The sequence below is a fragment of the Odocoileus virginianus genome, chromosome 13 (assembly GCF_023699985.2).
Source record: "Odocoileus virginianus isolate 20LAN1187 ecotype Illinois chromosome 13, Ovbor_1.2, whole genome shotgun sequence".
NCBI lineage: Eukaryota > Metazoa > Chordata > Mammalia > Artiodactyla > Cervidae > Odocoileus > Odocoileus virginianus.
In genome coordinates this window covers 20,808,339-20,836,314 of record NC_069686.1, presented here as the reverse complement: position 1 = coordinate 20,836,314, position 27,976 = coordinate 20,808,339, and the positions used below count along the sequence as shown (strand labels likewise).

Below are 27,976 nucleotides of genomic sequence, written 5' to 3'. Positions count from 1 at the left end.
CCAGGTACACAACTGGCCTGATTCACACAGTGGAAGATGCAAGATGGGAGATGATCTAACCCCTGAATTTATGGTGTTTAGGATCTAGCGATGAAGCAAAAAGGGTCTTCAAGTAGTGGATGCCAAATATCTGTGTCAGAGATTACACATCCCCACAACTGGTGGAGGGAAACTATTAACAGTAATGGTGGTAGATTGATTTTGCCTTAGGCAGGGAAGGTTTCTTGCAGGGGAATCTCTATTTCCTATTTCACTGGCTCTTGGTCCAGTGCCATGTTTGGGACAAGAATATTGGCAAGCCATATTCTCTGAGAAATTGTTGCAGAAACTGGAAGTGTTTGGGGGCAGATATTATCTTTGGATACCAGAAGGAACACCACAGAACAGAGAGACTTGCTCTTGATGTTCTCAAGTGCAGACTGGATCTAAGGCTAGAAGCTATGGAGGAGCTTTTGATTGCATCTTAGGTGAGCCTGCCCCCTGTGCAGTGAATTGTTCCAAGGACTAGAGCCCTTCCCCATCGATTGGAGGTGTTTGGTCCATGGCTGTGATTCCCTGAGAGGGATGTTAGGATTATGAATCCCAGGCTGCAGACTTCCCTGGCAGTCCAGTGGTTAAGACACCTCGCTTCCACTGCAGCTGGCACGGGTTTGATCCCTGGTCAAGGAATCAAGATCTGCATTCCGAGTGGCACAGCCAAAAAGTAGGGGAAAAAAAAAAGGAATCCCCAGGCTGGAGATGTGAAGGGAGAGGTAATGGTGAGGAGAATGTTGGATAAGCAGACTCTTTCCAGTATTTAGATTCTGTGATTTGATTTACCTTGGCTGAACACAACTTGACAGAGAAGTCAATATAAAGTTTCTAGTTCAAGGTCAAATTGAAAACAGGAGAGACCAAGAGAATAGCTTTAGTTTCACTCTTTATTTTTACATTCAAATAGCCCAGAATATTGTTTCTAGTTTTCAGAAGTGTTACTGCAAACTTTCCAGATAATATAAGACCTCACCTCTTCAAGAAATAATAACACCACCAACAAAAACCCTGCCACACATCATTTTAGTTTGATTCTGTTGACAGGAGTCAATTCTGTTCTTTATGTTACATGCCCATGGCTCCTTTGCCTTTCTTCAAAGCCCTCTGAAAGCCTGCCTTCTGCAATCAGCATTTACTATTCTCTTTTCCCCATTCCTCAGCAGAAAGTCAAGTAAAGCTCTTCTTTGTCACAAAATGCTGAGCAATATATCTATCAAGCTTTCTGGTTTACCTTATTTACAAGGGTCCAGAATAAGATGCACTCAACAACTAAGGCTTTCTTAGGCTTCTTAAAGTGTCCATTGTTTTTCTCTCTTCAGCATTTTCTGCAAATGAATTGCACATGAGTTGAATGTGTACTTTTCTGAACCTCTTTGTCATTTTGGAAGTTATCCTGATGTCCCTTTATCCACCCACAATGAGTTGTGCCTCCTTCTCTAGAAATTTACTCAGATGGTCAAATGCTGTTTCCACAGAATAGCTTGAAACTAGACCTTCTGCAAGCAAACTGCTATAAACTGTCATCTGTGTTAGCAGAACTTGAGCAAAGACCTCAACCCAGCCATCCCTGTAGTAACTCCATCTTCAAGTGGAAAGAAAAGGTAAACATTTAAGAGGCTGGTTATAATTTCTTGACTGGCCTTGTTGGGTAGAATGACTCAAAGCAGCATCAGGGCAAAAAAGCTGTTAGGAATTATATATGCCATGTGCTCAAATCTCCAATTGCACAATTTTAAGATAAACTTATTTAATTACTTTTTGAGCACCGTAACAAGAGCTAAACACAAATGAAGACATTCTTTGTATTCATATGTAAAATAATGAGTTAAAAATACTTTGGGTTCCTTCTTCTCATTTTCTAACTTTATCCTTTGAACATGCTCTTATAGTAAAATTTCTATTACAGACCTAAATTGTAAGATTTTGTGATAAGCAGTAGTCTCATCCATTTAACATAGTACATGATGTTGATAATGTGTGAGCAAATTAAAAGGTTCACACACATGTATTAACGCTTTCCCAGTGTTTCACTCTAGGAATTGATGAGCATGTGAGTATACACAGTTATACTCATTTCCATTTGCTACCAGAAGAGGGAGCTCTAACTACCTTGTGGTGAAGGGACAATTATCTTCCTGAGACTTGAGCTCTAAAAGGGTCTCAGTTATTTACACAGTCATGATTATTTCACTTGGATAAAAACCAATTAAAGTTGAATTTATAGAAGGAATGCTGTAAATATTATTTGGCTTAAGGCTACAGGTCAGAATTGCAAACACAGGCTATAAGATATAGTAACGTCTAATTCTGAAAATATTAAGGTTTCCCAATAATTAAAAAACAGATTCCTGAGGAAAACAGTTGCAGAGAGTTACTTTTCTCAAATACTTTTGTTGATAGCGCTGTTAAAAATATCTTTCCCCCCTATCCAAACAGCAGCAGACACATAGTTCTGTAAAAATATCTCGGCCTGTTCTGACGAAGAGACTAGAGAATGTTGTGAACAGAGCATCTTCTGATGGGCAGAGAATTCCAAGTCCTTCGTCCACAGGTAATCTCATGCCCAGAATAATTCGAGGCTGGGTCCTATCTGTAAAGCACATTGCCAAAATTATATTTTCTCTTCAGAACCACATTGATATAAATTGGCTCAAGAAAATTAACATTTCAATCAGGACATTAATTTATTAGAATGTGTAGCTTTCTGTGCAAATGTCATCCAAAATGTGGGAAGGACTTAAGAAGAATGCAGGTGGGGGTGGGAGTAGAACTCTCTAATGTTTCAGGGAAGGTACCCCCAGTCCCCAGCATCCATGTTATTCAGACAGCCTGCAATTTGTTGTCCACACGCTTACCCTGGAAACACTGTGAGGAGCAGCCCTGTTTCCACAGCCCTGTCCTCTGTGTGAGAAACATCATGATCCCAAAGCCTACCAGCTTTGTTCAGTCACTTGACTTTGGTCATTTGTCCATCTACCCCCACTGCCTTTTACCTTTCAAACCCCCCACCCCTCCCCCCAACACACATCCACAAAAGCACATTTCATTATCCTTTATTTTTCAACTATAGTATGACCATAACCTTGACTCTCTAGGTTCTTGACTAGAACTTGGCAAAAAAAGAGTTTCAGTCAAACCCAGGCCGTCGCAGCCCACCTGTATATTAAAGACCCACAGTGGCACAGTCTGAGAAGCAGCTCCCCAAGTACCTGGGCATGATGGTAGGGAGCTCCTGCTCCAACATATTCCTGATGGGAAAAACAGGCGTGGGTTTTCCAAGACACAAACACAACATCGGTCAACACAGATTGACCTATGTGAAATTCACATGGAAAACAATTTAAAACCGTCATTGTTATTATTACTACTACAATAACTTTTGTCTCTAGACTTATTTTCTATATTATAGCTTTTGAGTATATAGTATACACAGTTCATTCACATAGTACCTACATCAGAAATGGTTACTGAATCAAAGAATGAGTGTTATGTACAATGATAAACTTTCCTTCGGGGAAGATTTCAATATATTCAAGCTCTGCACTATGTGGTGAAAACTAGACCACTTCCCCACTGTGTTCATCTTGCCTACTGACCCAGCATTAGTCACTATAACTTGATCTAACTTTCAGCCTCCGGTGTGACCCAGCTTGGCAATGGTCTTTGCAAGGCCTTATATTCTTTTCAAGCCAGGCAAGATGATGAATTGGACTTGGAAAAAGGTAAGAATCATTCTCAAATGGTTGACTTGCCTTCTCACGTGAAATCTTTAACTTGACTATAACCTTTGTCTTAGCTTTTAAAGTTAGTACCATGTTAAATCAGTGCAGGTTTATAATAATCACCCTTCTTAGAAGATAGAAAGATAAGCATACCAGAAAGAAAGCTCACATAATAAAAACGGCTGACGTCTATGCAGTATTTACCAGGTGCCAGACCTTGCTGCAAACACATTGTCCAACTTAATATTCATAAAAACCTTTTGAGGTAGGTATTATTTTTTATGCCTGTTTTATGACTGGAGACTGAGACACAGAAATGTGAAGCACTTTGGGTAAAGTCACTAGCAGTCGAGGCTCAGGCTTTGAACTTGGAAACCCAGTCATGTTGTTAATCACAGTGCTCAGCTGGGGTAGAACATCAGTAATGGACAGTTATCAGAGAGGCAGCCCCACCTTTTTCCTTTTGAGAAGCTACACTTACTGGAGTGTGATGTCACTTCCTCTCATGGCTTAATCTAAATGCCCGTTCTAGAACCTGGGTCAGAAGACACCCAGCTTAGCATTTCTCCTACCTCTCTCTCAAAAAGGGGTTTTACGACTAATCAAAGGAATCAGATCCCCTTCTCCATGTCACAGATTTTCGTTTAACTTCGGAAAGTATTATGTAAAGACAACCTCAGATATGCAGACGGTAACACTCTAATGGCAGAAATCAAAGAGGAACTAAAGAGCCTCTTGATGAGGGTGAAGGAAGAGAGTGAAAAAGCCAGCTTAAAACTCAATATTAAAAAAACTAAGATCATGGCATTCAGTCCCATCACTTTATGGCAAATAGAAGGGGGAAAGGTGGAAGCAGTGACAGATTTTCTCTTCTTGAGCTCTAAAATCACTGCGAATGGTGACTGCAGCCATGAAATTAGAAGACAATTGCTTCTTGACAGGAAAGCTAGACAGTGAGTTAAAAAGCAAAGACATCACTTTTCCAACAGTGTTCCATATAGTCAAGGCTATGGTCTTCCCAGTAATGATGTATGGATATGAGAGCTGGACAATAAAGAAGGCAGAGCACCAAAGAATTGATGCTTTCAAATTGTGGTGCTGGAGAAGACTCTTGAGAGTCGCTTGGAGAGCAAGGAGATCAAACCAGTCAATCTTAAAGGAAATCAACACTGAATACTCTTTGGAAGGACTGATGCTAAAGCTGACGCTTCAATACTTTGACCACCTGATGCGAACAGCTGACTCTTTGGAAAAGACCCTGATGCTGGGAAAGATTGAAGGCAGAAGGATAAGAGGGCGACAGAGGTTGAGATGGTTGGATGGCATCACCGATTCATTCAACATGAACTTGGGCAAACTCCGGGAGATAGTGAGGGTCAGAGAAGGCTGGCACGCTGCAGTCCATGGGGTCACGAAGAGTCAGATACAACTTGGTGACTGAACAGCAACAACAAGGGGTTGTGAAAACCTCGAAATTATTAAATGAGAAAAGGTTACCACCTCAACTTTGTTTGGACGTCCAGTTAGCAACCACATTCGAATGTCAAGCTAAGGCAGAGATCTGGAGAGGAAAATGTTAGTGAGAAAGAATTGTGTCATAGGAGAAAACTTATATTCCATGACCAGGACACAGCACCTAGAATCAACAGAAAGTCAAAATGGATTTAACAGTTAAACAACAGGGATACCACCACATATTTGCTATTTGTTCATGGGTGCGTCCTTTGCAGTTTGCCAGTCAGACTTCTCCACACAGTTAGTTTTCCTTGTAGTTCAGAAATAAGTAAAGACAAGAAAAAAGGAAATAGAAAGTGGACCCCACTCCTGCTTTCATCTGAAATCAATGTTGCCTTTAATTTAAAAGTTTTAAGTGTTCTCTAGAAGTCACTTCGTTATTCATCATGCCATCCAAAGACTACTTATGTCAGTAAGTGAGTAAATGAAATGCAGTATTCCCACTTTCCATATGAGTTAAAACACATGTCCCAGATGCCACCTAGAGCCCAGGGTCCTGAGTTTGAGTTACATAGTTAACACATTAAATTGATCATCTTGTTTATCTTCAGTTCTCTGTTGGTTGCAAAGCCTACTTATACATTATATCCCAAGAGGGTTCTTTAAATGGAATGACATGTTGGAGTCTTAGGAAAGCTGAAGATAAAATTTTAAATTATTTATTTGTTTTGTTTTGTTTTTACATTTTTACTTTGTGACCATACCTTGAGGCACGTAGGATCTTAGTTCCCCAGCAAGAGATCAAACCCACGTCTCTTATATTGGAACTATGGAGTCTTAAAAGCTGGATGGCCAGGGTAGTCCATAAATTACGTGTTTGAATTCCAGTAGTGGATTGTGTCAATCTATTGACCTGAGAGAACACATTAGGTGGAGTTTCTAGACTGAGAATGATCTCTTGCAAGAAAAAATAGTGATGTGACTAAGGAAAGATAGAAGGGAGGTTGACAGTCTCCTTTGCCTTGGAAAGAAAATTACTGGGGAGAAAAGTGAAAGAATAAAAGACTGAAAATGACTTTATGATGATGCTAAAGATCAAGTAGCTCTTGGATCCTGAAGGAAGGGGATGTTTCCACTTTAATGTATAGGAAGTAGCCAGAGAGAAAGGACTCTCTCACCAAGACGGGGGCTAGTGTTTTTAATCTTGTTTTTTTAATAGAGAACTAGAGAAGAGCCATGTGTTTTCTAGGAATTCTATTTACTTCATTCATTGCTTTAAAGGAGTATTGTCTTTAAATTGATATTTTATTCAAATTATCTAAATTGTTGAACAATGGGTTATATTATTGTGCAAAGCTGTAGGCTGGAACTTCGGACTATGCAGCTGGCACATAGAGTGGAGAGAAGCTGCTTTGATCTAAAGAAAATTCTAGTAGCCAAGACATACTCTTAATAGTCAGCATACCAAACTATTGTGCCCACCAACATGAGGAACCCGTAAAGCACAGACAGCAAGGAAGAGTTTGGTGACAACCCATCAGTTCTATCCAAAGTGAACCAGGCAGCACAAGGACATAGGATCCAAAGTGATTTTGTTTCTAATCAAGCTACTTTAGGGCACAACTCAGTTGTCCATTACATAACTCTTTTTAATATTCTCTGCATTATGCCTGCTTCGTGCAGAAGCGGTCAATAAGTTTTGCTTCGTCTGAATCACCTGCAGAAAAGTGATGCTACCAAGTAACTCCTTGAAAGCAGAATCTCCTTAAAAACTATCTTAATTGATCAAACTCGGGAAGGCATTAATCACAGGAACTCACTTGTCTAACTAAATGTATGTGTTTTCACAGGCGACATCGTGACGATACACAAAAAGAAAGATGAAGGATGGTGGTTTGGCTCTTTAAAGGGAAAAAAAGGTCATTTTCCTGCCGCTTATGTGGAGGAGCTTCCTTCAAATGCCGGGGACACAGCTTCACAAGCATGAGCGAAATTCTGAAGGCATCATCTTACACATTGTTAATTATACAATGTGATGCAAATAAAGGGAAATGCTGTTGTCTTCACAAGTTTATCCTCCTAACTGGGTTCCATAATGCAGGCATGATGCAGATGTGCCCATGATGCAGGTACATCATGGCATTTTGCACTCTTAGTTCTTTGAAATAGTGAGAAGATGGAGGGTAAATAGGAGGTGAAAAAGATGTACCATGGTTCTTAGAGTTTTCTAAAAGACTCTAGAAATAATCCAAAACAGCCCCTCTCACAGGGAGAAAAGTGCAAAGCAGTTTAACCTGAAGTCAGATAGTTTTCTGGTGGTGCAACAGAGATTAGGATGCAGATGTCCTTTCCGTCAAGTCTTGGGTGGCAGTAGCCGCAGTAGGCCCACAAAGGGCCAAGCAGGGCCATGGAGATGGAGAAGAATACATAGGAAGTCCAAGAAGACCTCAGCAGAGACAGGCAGGTGAAGCACCAGTGAGACAGACCCAAGTTAAGGACAGTAGAATAAAGGCTCATGAGCCAAGGTGGATAGTCAGCGTGGTTGGAAGAGAGGCTGGTAGACAAGAGGGCTCTATGCCAGGCAGAGGACCTCGGGGTAGAAAAGGGTTCCGTCCTGAGCCAGTGACCTTCTGAGTTAGTGGCTTCTTATATATCCCTACCCACAATCAGAGTTACTCTTAGCATGAGGTCAAGTGTGAGTCAGAGATGGCTGGAGATCTGAGAATAAGAGCAAGGCTGATAGAAAAGGGTTAGGAAGGAGGCAGTGACTGAAATTTCATGCCTCCCTGCCCAGTTGGAAACTTCATACACCAATTCAGAAACTAGGAATTGTATACTTTCCTTCCAGGTTGTGATGCAAGGAATATCCTAAGCAACTTCTTAGTGACAGACACTTAAATGCTAATGAGTCTCTAGTTTGAATGATAAGTTCTAAAAACCAGAATTTACTGTCAAAATGGAAAATTTAGAGAGATTTCTGCCACTTCCTCAAATGCCCTACAATGGGAAAAGGTGGAGAATGAGAGACAGCAGGCCCCCAAACTTTCCCCAAGGGGAACATTTTAGAATAGAGAGGCGTGATACAGCAGCATCTCAGAAACTGGCCTACATCAGCTTGGAGATCACACACTCCATTGAACAGAAGGTCAAGATATTGCCAAGAACATCTAAGCAGATTTACTTTTGTGCCAAACAGTCTGGCATTAAAAGAGTGATTAAAATCCATTCTATTACTCTCCTTCCCCCTACCTCTTTTTTTAACTTGTCACGTTTTATACTGTGAAAAAGGAAATTTTCAAATATATTTTATTTTAAATAAGGTACATATATTTTTTATACTCTGCACCATTACACTCCTATAGCAGGATATAACTAACAAAGATATTTATAGATACAGATATCAGACCGGAAGGAGCTCAAGTAAAACCTGTTATGTGAGACATAACTTACAGCCCAGAAGAACAGATCAGAAGTTTTAAAGTCATCCTTAATGGCGTATTAATGAAGGCATTCCACATGTAGAAAGTTGGCTGAATAATAGGCCATTAAGACCATGAACAGAGATTTTGAATTTATATTTCCTTTTCATCTGACTTCTTTCCATTAGCCTTGATGGATAAAAGAAATTGCATAGCCATTGACTGCAGCCTACATGTGATCATTTGTATAAAGTGATGATAATGATGATTGGACCCTGAAACTCTTTGGAAGTAATTTTCAAAGGGGCCCCTCTTTCTTCCTAAAGCAGTTTTACTTTGTAAAGACATAAATGGTTTTCCTGGTTTAAAATGTTGCTACAAATTCTTTTTTTGCATCTGTGATATGTAATTTTTTTAAACTTCAAAGAAACACTATAGTATTAAGCTAGATAAAAATACACATATTTTTGGGTGTGATAGACTTGGATGTCATCTTAGAAGGGCAAGAATTTTCTGACAGGACAGGTGGGGATGGTACTACTTAGATTTAAGTAAAAATTAAGTGCATATTGGGAACATTAATGATGTTCCCAAGTCTTCCACAGAGAATAAAATAATTGTTTTAATATTAAGACTTTTAAACTCTTAATTGGGCTTTCATAATTATACTCCACTAGGCAGTTTTCTTATGTCAGGAATTTTCTAGCAACATTAGCAACCTGAAATATCAGCAGTAGAGGTCTGAGTCAGATTTTCTCTAAAAACATCAAAGACATTACTCTATTTTATCTTCTTTCTGGTACAGTAAATTCTGACTATCCATTATCCTGTCATGTCAACCAGAAAGATTAATTTCACTTTTCTGCATTTCAATTACTCATAATAATTAATATTCACAATGAGTTTTATCATCCATTCTGATACATCAGAAAGTAAAATAATATTCAGTTTGGGTTAAAGTAAATTTTATTGTACAGTATTATAAGGTTTTAACTGATTAGTAATTTGAGCATAATATAACTTTGTTCCAGCTTCCAAGAAAAAGTCCCTCCTCCCCCAGAGTCTTTATGGACTCAGGGGCAATCAGCCAAATTTGGAAAGAGAATCAAATAGCGACACATCCCATTGTCTGTGGCAACATTAGTAGGAAGAATGTCTAACCCAGGAAAGATGGGCTTGAGGGCAGGGGATCAAGAGAAGGGATTTTGAAGGGTAAAGAGGAATTACTATTCACTGATCTGTGGCTTCAATACTATAAAGACAGTAAATCCTTTTCCTCAAAGAGCCTTCAATCTGTCTTCTGAAAGGGAAACAGACCAGTAAGCAAACACAATACACTGTGATAAATGTTGTGTGTGTGTGTATGTGTCAGTCACTCATTCATATCCAACTCTTTGCGACCTCATGGATATACAGTCCATGGAATTCTCCAGGCCAGAATACTGGAATGGGTAGCCTTTCCCTTCTCCAAGGGATCTTCCCAACCCAGGGATCAAACCCAAGTCTCCCACATTGCAGGCAGATTCTTTTCCAGCTGAGCCACAAGGGAAGCCGGAGCTGAACGCTATGGGCAGATAAAATGGTGCTGCAGATAAAATGAAACCTCTGGAAAGTACACATTTATAAAAGTGATTCCAGGGTTTCCTCAGTGGCTCAGCAGTAAAGAATCCACCTGCCAATGCAGGAGACACAGGTTTGATCCTTGATCTGGGGAGATCCCACATGCCATGGGGCAACTAAGCCCATGGGCCACAACTGTTGAGCCTGTGCTCTGGAGCCTGGGAACCACACTACTGAGCCCACACGCCTCGATTACTGAAGCCTGAGACTCTAGAATCTGTGCTCCATAGCAAGAGAAGCCACCACAATGGGAAGCCCACACATCACAACTAGAGTAGCCCCTGCTCACCACGAGTAGGGGAAAGCCCCCGCAGCAAAGAAGACTCAGCACAGCCAAAAATAAATAAAATTATTATTTAAAAAAATTGATCACATACGAGGCCACAAAGTAATGCTCTAGAAGTTGTGTGATGACAATGTAAGAAATCATTTAGAAAAGAATAAGTGAAAAAACCCTATGTGTTCAACACATGTTATATGTCCCTGCACACATACAAACACACATGTGCAGACACACACATTCTAAATAACACATGGTCAAAGAATAGATCTTAATGGAAAATTTTAACTGTTAGAAATAAAGTTACTATGTGCTAAAACCTATAGTTTCAGGAAAGCAACTTAAAAAAGGTACCACTGGAGAAAGGATAAAATTAATGAATTAAGCATCCTAATTATGAGTTTATAAAAACATCAGAAACAACCTAAAGCAAATAAAAGAAAGATCAGAAATTAATGACATATAAAACAAGAGGTTGAATAAAGCTATTCATTGGTTCTTTGAAAGGGTTAATCAACTGAGCAAACCTCTGGCAAAATTAAGAAAGTCATGAAAGTGAAAGTGTTAGTTGCTCAGTCAGGTCTGACTCTTTGCAACCCCTTGAACTGCAGCTTGCCAGGTTCCTGTATACCATGTAATTCTCCAGGCAAGAACTCTGGAGTGGGTGGCTGTTCCCTTCTCCAGGGGATCTTCCTGACTCCCAGGGATCGAACCCAGGTCTCCTGCAGTGCAGGCAGATTTTTTACCCACCAGGGAAGTACAAGAAAGGCATAAATAAAGCAGCATTGTTTCTAAGAAAAAAGGAGACACACTACAGAAGCAGTAGCTATCAAAAACCAAAATTATATATTATTAACCAACTTCACACCAATTCGCAAAAAAAGTCAGCAGGAGACAAATTTCTCAAAAAAGTATGCCTTATCAAAATTCAGGAAGAAATAGAATAATTAAGTAATTCAATAACTATTAAAAAATTAACAAGCATTTTTCTAAAAGCATCTTCCTACAAAGAAAACACAAGCTCAGAGAGTTTTATATGTGTGTTCAAAAGCCATAAGCCCTTATTGAAACTTTTTCAGGAAACAGAAAAGAAAGGAACATATCTCAACTATTTTCAAGGGTCTAGGACCTAGGATAACCAGATGATGTTAATACACAAAGGAAAAATAAGCCAAGCTAATTCATGGTTATAGAAGTAAAAATTAAAAGCAAATTTCACAAAACTGAATCTAGCATTATTAAAAACAAAACAAAACAGACTGCATGCCATGACTAAGATTTATTCTAGGAAGGCAAGTTTAATTCAACTTTTTTTTAAAGCCTATTAATATAAATCACCATACCAACAGCTACAAGATGAAAATCCACACAGATACAGAAAAACACAATAAAATGCAACAAACATTCATGATAATTACTTTTAATTAACTGAAAATAGAAAACTTCCTTGGCCTGCTCAACAAAAAAGAAAAGGCAAGTTTGGGAAATTACACATAGTGCAGTTTGGTTGGAGAGAAAATTTAATCTCAAAAAGATTAACTGATTTGCCCAAGATCATGTATCAATTTTAATAGTAGAGCAACGACTAGACCACATCTTAATTCTCAAATCTTTTCATGTTACCATGTTGATACTAGAAAGAATTTCACACACACACACACACACACACACACACACAGAGCATTTATTCAAGATTTACCATTATATAGATCACATTTATTTGAATCTTAAATATTGCCTCTTTCTGAATTTTTGTAAAAATCTATGCAGCTGAGTAAAATAATTTATTCCTTGAAGTTTTTCCACTTGTTGCACCTTAGCCTAGCAGCTAACTCCAGCTTGCCTAGTTGATAAGGAAAGAGAGTAACGTGTCTATAAACTCCAAACACATATCCCATCATACATTGTTCATACTTCATATAACACGTTTAACAGTACTATGAAAGGAGCTGATTCGAAATAGCTTGCGTACTCTCTAGTTTACTTACTTACTTGACAAGACTCTCTTTCTACATAGATGAAACTCTTATCTTTACTCAGAGTCTTGTTCTCGATTAGCTTGCCATTTTTTCAAGAACTACTTTACCTGTTAAAAATTGCTGGACATCTCAGCAACATGCCTGTAGGTATTACTGAACAAGTCAGCTCCTTTTCAAAGGTGTAATTTAAATTTCCCATTAAAAAAATAAATAGATAAAAAATAAATTTCCCATTAAATAATTTTCTACTGAGTCTGGAAATGTGTTCAACATTGACAAATACTTATTAAGTTTCTACTATATGTTAGCTACTATGCTATTTTGCATGCTCAGTTGTGTCCAACTTTGTGCGATCCCATAGACTGTAGCCCACCAAGCTCCCCTGTCCATGAAATTTTCCAGGCAAGAATACCACAGTGGGTTGCATTTCCTCCTCCAGGGGATCTTCCCAATCCAGGATAGAACCCATGTCTCCTTCTTCTGCGTTAGCAGGCAGATTCTTTACCACTGAGCCACCTGGAAGGATACTATGCTAGCTTTACAGCTAAACAGGCAATTCACTGTCATGGTACACAAATTAAAGTATAACTAATTGTCTCTGTATCAGAATCCTCTGAACTGGAAGAGAAGCAACATTTTCTAATCCTCATTAGCTGAGAAATCAAAACTTTAAACCCATTAGTAAGACATTTTAGCAGATTTTGTGCTGATTCTGTTTTTTTTAACTTAGTGATTGAGTTTAATTTTAGAGGTCTTGTTCCATTTTATTACAAAATGTGGAATAGGTTAATGTACCCCATTGAGATTCCATTTCAATCAGTTTTACTACTTATGCATATTTTTTTCCCATTTATGAAATTGAATTTTGTATCTTGTATCTTATGCTTTATTTCTGTATCAGGAAGGTTTTAAATGCTGAAAACTATTATTTGGTTTTTACAACATACCATCCTAAATAAAATGGATAGAGGAAGTTTAATGGACTAGCTTGGTTTCCCTTTCATATGTATTCTTAACCATTCAAAGCACAATTTTCATAATGTATCAAACTTTAAAATTTAATCTTGTCATTATTGTTCAGTTGCTCAGTTGTGTCCCAGTCTTTGCGACTCCATGTACTGTAACACACCAGGTTCCCTGTTCTTCATTATCTCCTGGAGTTTGCTCAAACTCATGTCCATTGAGTGAATGATGCCATCCAACCATCCCATCCTGTCACCCACTTCTCCTCCTGCCCTCAATCTTTCCCAGCAACAGGGTCTTTTCCAGTGAGTTGGCTCTTCACATCAGGTGGCCTAAGTATTGGAGCTTCAGCTTCAGCATCAGTCCTTCCAATGAATATTCAGGGTTGATTTCCTTTAGGAGTAACTGGTTTGATCTCCTTGCAGTCCAAGGGACTCTCAAATTTTTTGAGCACCAGAGTTTGAAAGCATTAATTCTTTGGTGCTCAATCTTCTTCATGGTCCAACTCTCACATCTGGACATGACTACTGGAAAAACCATAGCTCTGACTAGATGGACCCCCAGTTAGAAGTGAAGAATGGTGATCCTTGAGGAGAAATGGATCTAAGTGGAGAGCTCCCCATTAAGTGTCTCATCCCCAATCTCATTTCTCTAACTTGCAGGTAACAAAGACCTTTCAGAATCAATGCCTGGTGCATTTTTCACTCTATGGTTCAAAACATTATATCCAGAATTTGTGGTAGGATATGTGGTTTTTCTCTAGTTTTAATGAATGAAAATATTTCTTAAATTTTTTGTTCCTTGTTGATATATTGCAAGCAAGGAATTCAGTAAATATGTACTCACTATAATAGTCACCTGCTATCTTTTTATGTTAAACATGTAGTGTCTATTTCCATTTAAAGAATAACATCCCTACTCTTAGCTCAGTTATCGAGCTTAATCCACCTTCAGACCTGGGTTTCCAGAGGATCTAACCTAACCCAGTGTATATACTTTACTCTTCTGATCACCAGAGATTGGTTCAGAGATTGAGATGAGCTTGAAATTGCTGGGATTCACCACATGGAGTCTTAACCCAGGAGAAACAGCTAAGAAATGGATCCTGCTAATATAATTTATACTACAAGTCAAGCCAGGTCCATAAAAACCAGAGCTGGGTTTTGATATGGCTTTCTGTATTCATTTAAATGTAGGTATATTACAAATAAGGCCAAATGTGAAGGTTTGCCTAGGAAAACTGGATAGTCTGCTCACTGAACTCCCTGTTAAAATACTCCTTTAGCCAAGCCCGTGCTAAAACAGGATAAGATGATTATGTGTACCACACACTCCAATCTCCAGGGCAGTTTGTCAGCCTTTCATCTCTGCAGAGATAGTATCAATCAGTGGTGCCTAAAAGCTGGTCTGCACACTGGGGATGTCTGAGTAGTAACATTCCCACTAGTCCACAGCATTCTTAGATAAATTCCACTGCTATGAGATGGTGAGCAGAACCCTGAGCCAAGTCCTAGACATGAGGCAACTGAGGGATGGTGCTCTGAAGCTCCCTCCAGCTTTGACGAGACAACTGACTTAACCTCCCCCCACCAGACAGCAAGGGGAAGTCAGAAGTAGCTAGAAGCAGGGAGGCCACTGCTCCATCGCTTTTAGGTGTGCCCAAGATATCCCGAGACAGCAGCATGTGGCTCCCACTAAAGCCAGCAGACCTAAACACAGCCAAATTTTTAATGAAAGATTCGTGACAAAAATGAAATCCTAAAGAAAACTGATTTGAGTTCTAAACTGTATTGAATAGACTCCAAAGACGTCAAATGTATGTCTAGACCACAACTAACCAGTATAAATATTACAAAATGGAAATTGCTTATAAATTTTCTACACTTGGATTTTCAAAATTAGATCCTTTTCTAGATATTTTAGAACACTGCCAACTTTCTTCTGATTCAAAGATTTGTCCTTTAACTGTAGATCCCTCTTGGTTTAAGATAAAAACATTCCTTCCTTTAAGACATTCGGATGATAGCATTTACTCTGTGAAGTACATTTTAGAAACTGCAAACCACAGGTTGGATTCACTCCCTTCATTTTTTATTATTACTGATCCATGACTTCTAATAGCTTGACTTAAACCTTCTTTCCCAAGATTTTAATGAAAATAATTGACAAAAATCAGCACACAGAAATGTTACAAAAATAAAGATTACAGACAAACACCAAATAATGACAGTTTTTTAAAAAGAGAAACACAACAGGGATAACGGTTTTTACACACTATTTACACATTAATTATAAACCATGGCAGTAAAAGCTTTCCGAACGTTGGCGAGAAAAGCCGAAAAATTGTTGGTCTGCCTTACGTTTTCTTGAAATTCTGCGAGGCACTCAAGATAAGGAGCACTATCTGACACTAGGAGGAAAAAAAAAGAAGACAATATTTTTAGAAGAGAAGTATTTCTACCTTAGATGCTCTCATATGATTCAAGTCATTTCAATTCCATTTTCCTGAAATGCTTTCAGCATAGGATGACACACAAACTTGATTTTCACACCCTGACTATCTTTTGGACCTTTCCTTTGTTTAATCTCTAAATATTCAAATATTAAATACTACAATCTTGTTTTAAACAGATGGTAATCAAGGACTGAAGAGCTCAGAGATACAGAAGAGAAGGCCATTTCCTATCATCTTTCCCACACATTTTAACTATTTAAACTATTTGAACAGTTTTTTTTTCTTAAACTGTTGTCAGTTTTCTGTGCAAAATTTGGCCTCAAATCTAGTTTCTGACCACTCAATCAAAAAAAGAACATCTTTCAATGCCAACCCTTAATAACTGACAACTATGGAAAGAAATATCTGCTGTTTCACAACTGAAATGGGGATCATTAGAGAATGTAGCTGCTATTCCCAGAGTCGTATTTACATGGCCAAATGGGACTCAAAGTCACAAATAACAATACGGCCCTCATATGCAGTTGCACCAGCTGGTACATACTAGGAGCAAGTCTCCTGTGAAGGTGGCCGAAGGAAAGGAATGATCCAACTTTCTCTACCATCGGTCTTGTCCTTTGTCCAAGGAGAAGAAATTGAAGCCTGTCAGATTTCTAGTTCTTTGGCAGAGACTGCTTGGGAAACAAGGCCCATGACCAAAGCAGAGAAAGAAGAGCAAAGAGCACCTGGTTCCAACTTTACACTGGAGACTCGATTTTAATACATGATCAAATACTATAACACTATATAACAAGAGAGGCTATCCAATTTAGAGAAAACTGAGAAGCTAGGTTGGAGGTTTGGGGATTTGCTTTTTAAAAGTTAGCAGCCTTCAGATTAGAAGATATTTACCTAGAGACAGAAAAAAAACCAAACATTTGTACTTGAACCACATTCCTAAAATATAAATTCGAGTCACCAAGTCACATCAGGGAGCCTACTCAGCCGTTTTCCTGAGCACCCATCTGCTATTAATACAAATGCTTTGAGGACACAGGTATAAAGAGCTAAGAACCATTTTTCTGAATTCCAGTAAATTAAGGATTACTTTAGAATCCTTAATATTAGAATAATAAAAAGAGATAAATAGATTTCCATTCTTTTTGTTCACAATATTGCCAAACATGTAACTTCCCACACATTAAAGACCTTTTTGGCCCTTTGCAGAATCAGTAACGAAGCAAGATTATCAACATTTGGGATTTTCAGGATAGGATAATATTTTAAAATTTATTTTTTGGAAATTAAATCATCACATTTAAACTGAAAATCATCTACTTAGATCACATACAATATTCATACTTAGGCAGTCATATCCTTTATAGCTTTAGCTTTGAGTTCTCTAAGAGGATAATTCAGACTTGCAAATGAAATGCAGTGATCGTTGGTCTTTTAAGTCTTTCAGTCATTGTGGCGCTGTGCCATCCAGAAGAGAAGCTACTCATTAAGGTTCCTGGATACTATCTATAAATCAAAACTGTAGTCACCGCCTTTAGAAGACAACATCACAAGAAGCAAGACTGGAAAAGAAAGCAGCAGCTTGTGGGAATGTTACTTGCCTTCACGTTACCTTATGTTCTAAGTCAAATAACATTCTGGGATGCCAATCTTAAGTACCAGTTAAGAGATAGGAGTACATACCTTCATAGTCCCTTGCTTCATTTAGGCACAGGGAAAACATAAATGGACGATCAGGATGCTTAGGGTCAATATCAGTGAATATAAACTGCAATTTATCACCTGAGAAAAGGGGTTAAATGATTTAGTATGAGAATTATTTTATTGTGCCAAAGTTCTCAATTGAGACAAGCTTTCTTCCCTCCACCTCTGATTAATATCTACACTGCTATAAAACAGTATTTTGATTTTGAGGACTATGAGAAACTTCTACTTTAAATCTAAAGATAATTTTAAAGCTTTAAAAGTGGTTTTGAGACAAAACTAAACAAAACGCAAAAAAGTACCTCAGGATAACAGTGAAGATAAACTTAAAGACCAATGGATCAAAAGTTCGGAGCTACGCTTGCTTTGGTAGCACATACACTGAAATTGGAATGTTACAGAGAAGATTAGCATCACCCCTGTGAAAGGATATCATGCAAATTCATGAAGCGCTCCCAACACAATATTGTAAGCAGCTGTCCCCCAATTAAAACTACATAAAATTTTTTAAAAACTTCAGATCTGGTCTTTATGTTCTCCTCTAAGCAAAGGTTAATATTTTGTATTAAAAACTCATTCTGACAGATAGGAAAAACACCAAAACAAAGGCAAACAGATTTATGAATAGAGGGTCCAATTTCAGAAATAAGTATAATCAGTAAATAAATGGGGGAAATGGTCACATTTTCATTAATAATCAAAGAAATGTATTTTTAAAAAGTTTCTATTATCTAATCAACTGCCAGATAACAAAATAAACCAAAAAACTTTAAAAAGAAACTAGAGTTCTGGCACAAATAACAATGAAGTGGGTACACTTTACATTATACACAGATTGCATAAAAGAGCTGACCTAGCAGACCTGAGACTTCTATCCCCAGAAGAGGTCTGCTTGCAAGACTGGTCCTTGTCCAGTGTATCAGAGATCCCCAAGACCGCCACAGGTTTGAAAATTCACCAGGAGGATTCCTGGGGCTCACCACTGGTTGTACTCAGTGCTATGATTACAGTGACAGGATACACAAAATCAGCAATGCAAATAATTCCTGGGGTGAAGTCCAAGGAAAACCAGGCCAAGCTTCCAGAGTCTCTAATGAGGTTCCCTGATAGACAACATTTCACGTGTACTGTCACAGTTTGACGCCGAAGGGATTAATCACATCCTGTGTGACTCCACTGGCTTACGGCTCTTGAAAACTTGTTTCCTCTCGATTTTGCCCCACGTGACTTTTTCCTTTGGGCTGATTTTGTTTTGTATCCTTTCACCGCCATAAATCTGAGCCACCATGAGTCTTGTAAATCTTTCTAGTGAATCACCAAAACTGAATGTAATCCTGGGGACTCCCAACACCATAAATATTTCTATAAATTGACACACAGATATGTAACGGTGGCTATTTTAATATTCCTATGCTTTAACTCAATAATTCATCTCTGGGAATTTCATGAAAACTGTGCTCCCCAAATGGAGAAGTCTATGTATGTCCACTATAGTATTTCTAAAACTAGAAACTATAAAATCCAAGTGTTAGAGTAATATATGGGTTAAACAATAGATAAAAGATTGAATAAATTAAGCTACAGTTATGGAATGAATTATTACACCACTATGTTAAAATTACCATCATGTGCATGAGACAAGTGCTCGGGCCTGGTGCACTGGGAAGACCCAGAGGGATGGGGTGGAGAGGGAGGTGGGAGGGGGGACCGGGATGGGGAATACATGTAAATCCATGGCTAATTCATTTCAATGTATGACAAAAACCACTGCAATGTTGTAAAGTAATTAGCCTCCAACTAACAAAAATAAATGGAAAAAAAAAAATTACCATCATGAAGGCTACAGCAATTAGAAAAATACTAATCCTACAATACTAGTAAGAACAAGGAACAGAAAATTTTTTTGTATGCTGGCAACTGTGCCTAAAATACGTTTACTAAAATACTGGATGATAAATAACCAAGGCATGAGTAATTACATTAGGGTGATTAAAGTTTTGTAATTTTTTCCTACTGTTTAAAACGTTAACAATGTGGTCATTATCTTAGCTGAAAATATTTTAAAGATTCTTTTCTACTTAAGACAGACTTTTCAAATTTCCTATGTTTTACTTACATTAATATACTAACCATAAATTTTTCGAATTTCTAGTCCAAGTCGATCTTTATACAAGTCTGCAGATTTCTGTAGCCTTTTCAACCTCTCTTCATTAGCTTTGTTAGCAGTGGAAATAGCTATGATTAAAAACACAGACAATGAGTATAGAATATTTTAAATAACATTCAGTTAATATTCTTTTAACTAATTTAAAAAAATTTAAAAACAACCAAAAAATGATGCCAAGCAAATAAATCAGCTTACATTTACTACACTTTCTATCTCTACCAATTAGCAAAGGGGTTTCTGTTCATTCAAGCTGGAAGGAAAAACTGCATGAAAAAATACATACCAGTATTAAGAGGAATAAGTTTTGTTCTATTTTATTATAAAGCAGCATGAATAAATAGGCCAAGGACTTGCAAGGCTAGCAGAGAAACAGAAAGACGTCCTGTACACTATTTTGCTGTTTTTTAGTCAGCCAAAAATGTATCAATTGCTTCACTGGAAAAATATCCTATTATTTTAAATAGGAAGTCAGACTTATTTCATGCTAGTTTAGAACTTTTTTTCAAAAGTTAATGCAATATTCCCTAAGTAATACTTAAGAGATGAAAAAAATAATGTTGATTCATACACAAACTCTTTAAGAAAAAGCATTCATGAAACAAACTTTGCTATTTTCAAGAGATTTTAGAATTGATTATTTCATTTATGGGAAAACACGGCTTCTATATAAAAGAAGCACCTTTTAAAAAAAATATATAAAAGTCTTAGACAAAGAGGCTTTACATCATGAAGAACATGCTTAATAGTTCCTGACAGAGGATGCGTGATCAATGAATCTATTGCATAAATTACACAATGGTTTCTCCCAGGCAAATCTTATTTAGTGAAACTGTCTCCCACTCTGCTTAATTAAACTCCCATATCAATTTCATTATTCTCTGGTTCTATTAGAAATCAAAAGGATCAGTCTTCACTAATGCATGTATATGGAACTGATGGTACTGATGAAATTATTTGCAGGGCAGCAATGGAGACAGACATAGAGAACAGATTTATGGACAAGAGAGGAGTTAGGAAGGACAGGGTGGGATTTATGGAGACAGTACCATGGAAACATACATTAGCATATGTAAAATAGACGGCCAACAGGAATTGCCTTATGACTCAGGGAACTCAAACTGGGGCTTTGTAACAACCTAGAAGGGTGGGATTGGGGGAGGTGGGAGGGAGGCTCAAGAGTGGGGGATGCTGTATACCTATGGCTGGTTCATGTTGATGTTTGGCAGAAACCAACACAATACTGTAAAGCAATTATCCTTTAATTAAAACTAAATAAATTTTTAAAAAGACAGAAAAAAAAAGGCTCTTTAAGCAAAAGAAGGAAAATTAAAATCCACTTAGCAAACTTCACAGACACCTTGCAGAGGAAGGTGAGGGACTGGCTATGGACTTAAAGTATGTTAGCTACTTCTGGCAATGAACTGGGGAGAAGGCGAAATGTACATAATTGTGAGCCATCACTACTTTGAAATTTAGATTGTTTTAAATACCTGTACAACTGGAAACTTACTTTCCTTCTTCCTAGCATATTCTTCCTTAAGATCCTGGATAGTTGCAGTCAGTGCCTCCACTTCCTGTTTTTTGTCTTTTACTTCAGCAATCAACTTTAATAAATTCTCCTTTTTCTCTTGAATGAGCTTATTCTGTCTGCAGATTTCTATAAGAAGCACAAAGTATTAGCTAGAATCTATATGCTTTGCTCATCAACATGTATCTATAAAAAGAGCAAAATTTTTGTGACTTTCACAAAATTAATGTTTTAATTGATAAGCATTTCCTGATGATTAAAAAAACTATAAGAGAACAAGAATCCTTATCCTTTCCTATTTGTCTTTGAAAACAAAAATGAGGAGACAAAAAATGCATTTTTAAATGAGAATGCTAAATTAAACCAAGAAATACAAAATCAGAAGATCATGACCTTTGCAGCTCTCCCCTTCAGATAAGTACACAAAGAGAACACCACCAAAGATGAAGAAACTCTAAAGATGGCTTTTCAGATGCTTTGAAGAAATACCCAAGTTTAATGCTAGATATCTGGTATATTCTGAAATATACCAAAATGATAGAAGAAAGAAGACAGGAAGGTAAGGAGGCAGTGAAGAAGGAAGAATACACAGAAGAACTATATTAAAAAGATCTTCATGACCCAGATAACCACGATGGTGTGATCACTCACCTAGAGCCAGACACCCTGGAATGTGAAGTCAAGTGAGCCTTAGAAAACCTAACTATGAACAAAGCTAGTGGAGGTGACAGAATTCCGGTTGAGCTATTTCAAATCCTAAAAGATGATGCTGTTAAAACGCTGCACTCAATATGCCAGCAAATTTGGAAAACTCAGCAGTGGTCACAGGACTGGAAAACATCTGTTTTCATTCCAATACTAAAGAAAGGCAATGCCAAAGAATGTTCAAACTACCACTTAATTGCACTCATCTCACACGCTAGTAAAGTAATGCTCAAAATTCTCCCAGCAAGGCTTCAACAGTACCTGAACCGTGAAATTCCAGAAGGTCAAGTTGGATTTAGAAAAGGCAGAGAAACCAGAGATCAAGTGGCCAACATCCCTTGGATCATAGAAAAAGCAAGAGAATTACAGAAAAACATCTACTTCTGCTTTATTGACTAAGCCAAAGCCTTTGACTGTGTGGATCACAACAAATGGTGGAAAATTCTTAGAGATGAGAATACCAGACCACCTGACCTGCCTCTTGAGAAATCTGTATGCAGGTCAGGAAGCAACAGCTAGAACTGGACATGGAACAACAGACTGGTTCCAAATCAGGATGTGAGAGTTGGACTATAAAGAAAGCTGAGTGCCAAAGAATTGATGCTTTTGAACTGTGGTGTTGGAAAAGACTCTTGAGAGTCCCTTGGACTGCAAGGAGATCAAACCAGTCAATCCTAAAGGAGATCAGTTCTGAATATTCATTGGAGGGACTGATGCTCAAGCTTACACTTCAATACTTTGACCACCTGATGTGAAGAAATGACTCACTGGAAAAGGCCCTGATGCTGGGAAAGATTGAAGGCAGGAGGAGAAAGGAACAACAGAGGATGAGATGGTTGGATGGCATCACTGACTCGATGGACATGAGTTTGAGTAGGGTCCAGGAGTTGGTGATGGACAGGGAAGCCTGGCATGCTGCAGTCCATGGTGTCACAAAGAGTCAGACAAGACTGAGTGACTGAACTGAGCTGACTGAACCGAAGAAGGGGGAAATCACATATACAAATAAGACATTCAGGAATAATCTAGATCAAGACATATGCAGGCTTTGTACAGAAAAAAAATGCAAAACTTGTCTCAGGCATACGTTTGACCCAGTTATATGGAGAGACATTTTAAGCTTCTAAATATTATAAAGATGTAAATATTTCCCAAACCTATTTCTGTATTTAATAAAGCCCCAGCGGAATTTGGAGGGAAGAGAAAGAGAATATCCAACAAAAGTAATTACACAGCTGAGAACAGCTAGGAAATATGGTGAGAAAAATAATAAGAAAAGGGACTTGCCCTATCAGATTTAACAACTGTGACTATGACAGTATTAACACAATAGTGGTGCAGTAATTGACTATAACTCAGTTAAACAAAAGTTTGCAAACAAATATGGGTATATTTAGGAAATTAATATGATAAATATCACAAATGAAGAGGTAGCCTGTTCCCCAAACAGTGCTGAAATCCAAAATAAAATCCACATTTATTAAATATTTAAATGCAAAATGAAACTTTATGAAACCTAAAAGGCAGTATCTGTGAATATAAAATTAACTATATGGGGAAAGATCTTTCTATTGAAGGCAAAAGGAAATTGAGAAGGCAGGCAAGCAGACAAACTTATATTTGAATCAAATAAGCATAAAAACTCTACTATAAGCTAGATACTTGCTCTTATGTTTATATAAATTTAGTCAAGTTTCACAATAATACAATTATGATGGACGTCTTACTCTTTTTTAAAAGAAAAAGAGCTAATATATATAAAACAGATAATCAACAAGGACCTACTGTATAGCACAGGGAACTCTACTCAATATTTTGTAATAACTTGTAAGGGAAAAAAATCTGAAAATCAATAAATGTGTATATATAACTGAATCACTTTGCTGTATACCTGAAACTAACACCCTGTAAACTAACCGTAACTTCAATTAAAACAAAGAAGAAGAAAATGAAGTCTCAGCAGTTCAATAACTTGCTCACAGCTTTACCTGCTAGAATGCAATGAACAGTAAGACCTGGATTCAAACGTAGGTCTTAATTTCAAAAGTCAAGCTTTTAACCATTAAACTATCTTCTCCCAACAAAGGTTACTATCCTTAATCTAAAGAAGACACAAATATAAATTCGAAAGGAAAGGACAAAGTAATAAATAGAGGAAACACAAAATGAAGATGGTTAACAAATACAAAAGATAATTTAAACTCAGTAATCACAGAAATGCAAATAAAGCAATAACATACCAATTACACACTTTTCTGTATTTTCTAAGACTTTGTGGACATGATCGAATTATATAAGACATACTTTAAAAATAAACATCAGAATTACAAGAAAAAAATGCTACTTTTTAAGGATAATTAAGTAGAATTTTACTGCAAAAGAGATGCAGATTCAAAAGTCAAAAGTTCTCAGTTCCCATCTGGCTTCTCAGTTGTTACCCAAGGACCCTGATCCAATGACAACCATGGGTCCTCTTTTCCTCAGGTGTAAAACAAGTATTTTGGCCATCTGATGCAAAGCGCCGACTCATTAGAAAAGACTCATTAGAAAAGACCTTGGGAAAGACTGAATGCAGGAGGAGAAGAGGATGACAGAGGATGAGATGGTTGGATGGCATCACCGGCTCAATGGACAAGAGTTTGAGCAAGCTCTGCAAGATGGGGAAGGACAGGGCAACCTGGTGTACTGCAGTTCATGGGGTTGCAGAGTCAGACTCGACTGAGCAACTGACCAACAAAAAACAAGTATAATAATGGCTTTCCCATTTATTTACCCCACAGGATTAGGGTATCTAATGATGGTGTGAAAAATTTTAAGCTAGTAAGTAGTACATAAATACCATGTATAGGAGTGTTTTTATTCTAACATTTGAAGGATTGTATGGTTTTCCTTCCTGCTGCTGGTTACAGAGGGAATGAGAAGCAGTAAAAGGGCATGGAAGCCTCAGGGCAGCTAAAAAAGTGGACATGGGTAGAAGTCTCCTATAACAGCCTCCCAGGAGTTCCAAAATCACATGCCTTCAGGGGCCAGATAATAAGGAAGTGGTGAAGGCAAAGCAAAGCAAAAGAAATTATCAGGGACTGTAGCACATTAAGTACATGTGTCCCATGTAAAGACACTCTGATTTGACAGTGTTCAAAACATGATTTGGCAAAATTTAGTATCTCCAGTGGATTTTGGCCTGGGGCTATAAGCCTGTGGTCTGTGTGTGAGAATTCAGTAAAAGCTGCTAATCCACTCTGGACAATCTGCACAGTGGTAGAAAAGAAAGGCAGGAACAATAAAAATATAGACAGAAAAACTGTCAGACTTTAAACCTACACCCAAAGAGCTGAGAGAACTCCAGTTTTTCAAAGTTGTGAAACTCATTTTTCAAAAATGTGGGCATTTATACATCAGGGTGATAAACATGTTATGTACGGATTTTGTATTCTAGTCTGTGAAACTCATTTTTTAAAAAATATGGACATTTATACGTCAGTGAAGATGAATCTCACGAGCAAATGCTAAGTGAAAAAGGGACAGAATATATATTAACACAAAATGCTGCCACATATATAACATTCAAATCCTCAATACTAAAGTAAAATACTGACGGATTAGTTCTAGACGGTGAGAGAAGAGGAAAGTATAACACGGGATGTTCTAGTTATTAAGCTGGATTGTGTGCATGTGTGCTCAGTCCCACTCTTTGTGACCCCATGGACTTCAGCCTGCCAGGCTCCTCTGGAATTTTCCAGGCAAGAATACTGGAGTGGGTGGCCATTTCCTCTTCCAGGGGATCTTCCCAACCCAAGGACTGAACCCGCTTCTCTTGCTACTCCTGCATTGGCAGGCAAATTTTTTAACCACCAAGCCCCCAGGGAAGCTATGTGTGTGTATATATATACACACACATATACACACACACACACACACACATATATATATATATATATATATATAAAAGAGTTGGACCATAAAGAAAGCTGAGCACCAAAGAATTGATGCTTTTGAACTGTGGTGTTGGAGAAGATTCTTGAGAATCCCTTGGACTGCAAGGAGATCCAACGAGTCCATCCTAAAGGAGATCACTCCTGAATATTCATTGGAAGGACTGATGCTCAAGCTGAAGCTCCAATACTTTGGTCACCTGATGCAAAGAACTGACTCACTGGAAAAGACCCTGATGCTGGGAAATACTGAAGGCAGGAGGAGAAGGGGATGACAGAGGTTGAGATGGTTGGATGGCATCACCGACTTGATGGACAGGAGTTTGAGCAAGCTCTGGGAGTTGGTGATGGACAGGGAAGCTTGGCATGCTGCAGTCCATGGGGTCACAAAGAGTGGGACACGACTAAGCGATTGAACTGAACTGAACTGATACATATAAACACATTGTTTTACTTGTATAAGGGATTTTATGAAGATGTTTAATCTAAAAAACTCTCTATGATCTATTTCTACAGTTTGTCACATACGATTTTGATATTCCAGAAACATTTCAACCATCCGTTCTTCTTCCTTTAATTTCACAGACAGCTTTTCTGAAAGAGAAAAGGAGTTGAAGTTTCAATTCAGCTGAAATTACACTAAAAACCAAACAAGAACAACAAAGAATAACAGCATGTTATAAGTTAAATGTAGGTACCTGCAAATGCTTTAATTGAGTCCTTGTAGGCATCTCTTAGTCCCACCATCTGACAGGAGGTGTCACTGACAGTGCTTTTGAATTTATTCCAAAATTCATTTATGCTTTTATCAAATAGTGCCAGTTCATCCTCTACCATTTTGTAAGACAAGGCTATAAAACAAATCGGACACACACTGTACTTTTTTAAGTTACTGAAACCATATCAGCCACATATGTTAGTCAAGTATATTTTGGCAGTTTGAAATTTGTTAGAAAATGGTTAGCAACTTACTTTCTTTAATACACTGAAGTACAGTTGATTTACAATACTGTGTTAGTTTTAGGTGTACAACAAAGTGATCCAGTCATGTATATATCTATATTCTATTTTTCTACTCAATTCCATTATAGTTTATTACAAGATTTCAATTTACTGTGCTATACAGTAAATCCTTGTTGATACGGTAATGTGCATCCCTTAAACCCCTACTCCCATAGCAACTTACTTTTAACTCTAAATATACCTGGGCAGATCAAGCCACCTAAACTTAACTATGATATAGGTGCAGCAGGAAATCAGAACACCATCACTCCCTAGGAATTCATTAGTAGTAACCCACACAACACTCACTCTGACCCCGGGAAATACGACTCTGCCTCCGTTTTTTCACAAGTAAAGTTGGGGGCTGCTAAGACTCCTTCCAACTCTGACACTTTTGATTCCGGCCTGGATTGCCAGGTCCCAGAAGGCGGGGCCCCTATCATGGGATAAGATCCCACATATCTACACTCCTTCTTCCTCCACCTCCAGATCAGGAAAGGTGACAGTAAAATGGAAACTAGAGGAGAGTTTAGTGGGTTTAGTCCAGGACCTGTCCAAGTAACCTCGACTTTCCAGGCCTCAGTTCCTCCCCCGTGAAAGGATGTTTTGTAAGATCCCAGGTCCCATCAGTTTTCTGTAACGCTACAACCTTCCCAATGACATAAAATCTCCCCAGAAAATTCGCAGACTTGTCTTAGGTGAAACCCTAAACCCCTCTGCCGTGGGGCTGCCCATTCTGCTCCCCAAACAGCAACATGACGTACATTTCAGACTCCGCCCCCAAAATACTCATTCCGCCTCCAAACCCGATTTCCCCTACCGCGACAGGCGAGTTTCGGAGCCCAGGTCAACTCCCACCTTCTCCGGCAGGCCTGAGCCCAGCCACCTGCCCCACAAGACCTGAATCGACTTCAACCAACAGCCGAACTCCAAGATCCGCAACCGCAGCCTAGCCAACTTTCCTATTTCAAACCTAGGGCGCCTTCCGCCTCCCGCCTTTGGGCTCCCATACGCC

General features: G+C 38.2%; 2 protein-coding genes and 1 non-coding gene across 14 annotated transcripts in view; 2 read left to right on the top strand and 1 right to left on the bottom strand.

Annotated features, from left to right (window-relative positions):
• NOSTRIN (nitric oxide synthase trafficking) overlaps positions 1-7,279 on the top strand; it is a 62,015-nt gene extending 54,736 nt beyond the window's left edge. For 4 of the 6 annotated variants that reach the window (XM_070476088.1, XM_070476084.1, XM_070476089.1 and 1 more), the window contains 4 exons: positions 1,509-1,634; positions 2,470-2,584; positions 3,666-3,755; positions 7,061-7,279. In XM_070476088.1, the coding sequence (XP_070332189.1) occupies positions 1,509-1,634; positions 2,470-2,584; positions 3,666-3,755; positions 7,061-7,197 (468 nt within the window). In that variant the 3' untranslated portion in view covers positions 7,198-7,279. The remainder of the gene's footprint in view (positions 1-1,508; positions 1,635-2,469; positions 2,585-3,665; positions 3,756-7,060) is intronic. The other 2 variants (XM_070476085.1, XM_070476087.1) reach the window with 1 other exon arrangement.
• On the bottom strand, positions 903-27,976 carry SPC25 (SPC25 component of NDC80 kinetochore complex). 7 transcript variants are annotated; one of them, XM_070476092.1, is made up of 8 exons: positions 27,782-27,974; positions 26,658-26,810; positions 26,488-26,553; positions 21,305-21,451; positions 19,758-19,862; positions 17,607-17,705; positions 3,243-3,346; positions 903-2,623 (listed from the first exon to the last, which is right to left on the bottom strand). In XM_070476092.1, exons 2-8 carry the CDS (start codon positions 26,794-26,796, stop codon positions 2,591-2,593), a joined length of 693 nt encoding a protein of 230 aa, XP_070332193.1. In that variant the 5' UTR covers positions 26,797-26,810; positions 27,782-27,974; the 3' UTR covers positions 903-2,590. The 7 variants fall into 7 exon arrangements, with proteins under 7 accessions (XP_070332193.1, XP_070332196.1, XP_070332191.1 ...); XM_070476090.1 differs by lacking the exon at positions 903-2,623 and having other exon boundaries at positions 3,150-3,346; positions 27,782-27,975; XM_070476091.1 differs by lacking the exon at positions 903-2,623 and having other exon boundaries at positions 3,150-3,346; positions 27,820-27,975.
• On the top strand, positions 17,989-18,091 carry LOC139038103 (U6 spliceosomal RNA). The gene has a single exon (XR_011491050.1). It is a non-coding gene; the product is annotated as a U6 spliceosomal RNA (small nuclear RNA).

Coding starts and splice junctions, on each gene's coding strand:
- SPC25 (XM_070476090.1), bottom strand. CDS start 26,796: ATGGTAGAGGATGAACTGGCACTATTTGATAAAAGCATAAATGAATTT. Junction 21,452..26,487: donor GTTTCTGGAATATCAAAATC/GTATGTGACAAA, acceptor TGCTTCTTATAG/AAATCTGCAGACAGAATAAG. Junction 3,347..17,606: donor TGAAGCAAGGGACTATGAAG/GTATGTACTCCT, acceptor AATTTCACATAG/GTCAATCTGTGTTGACCGAT.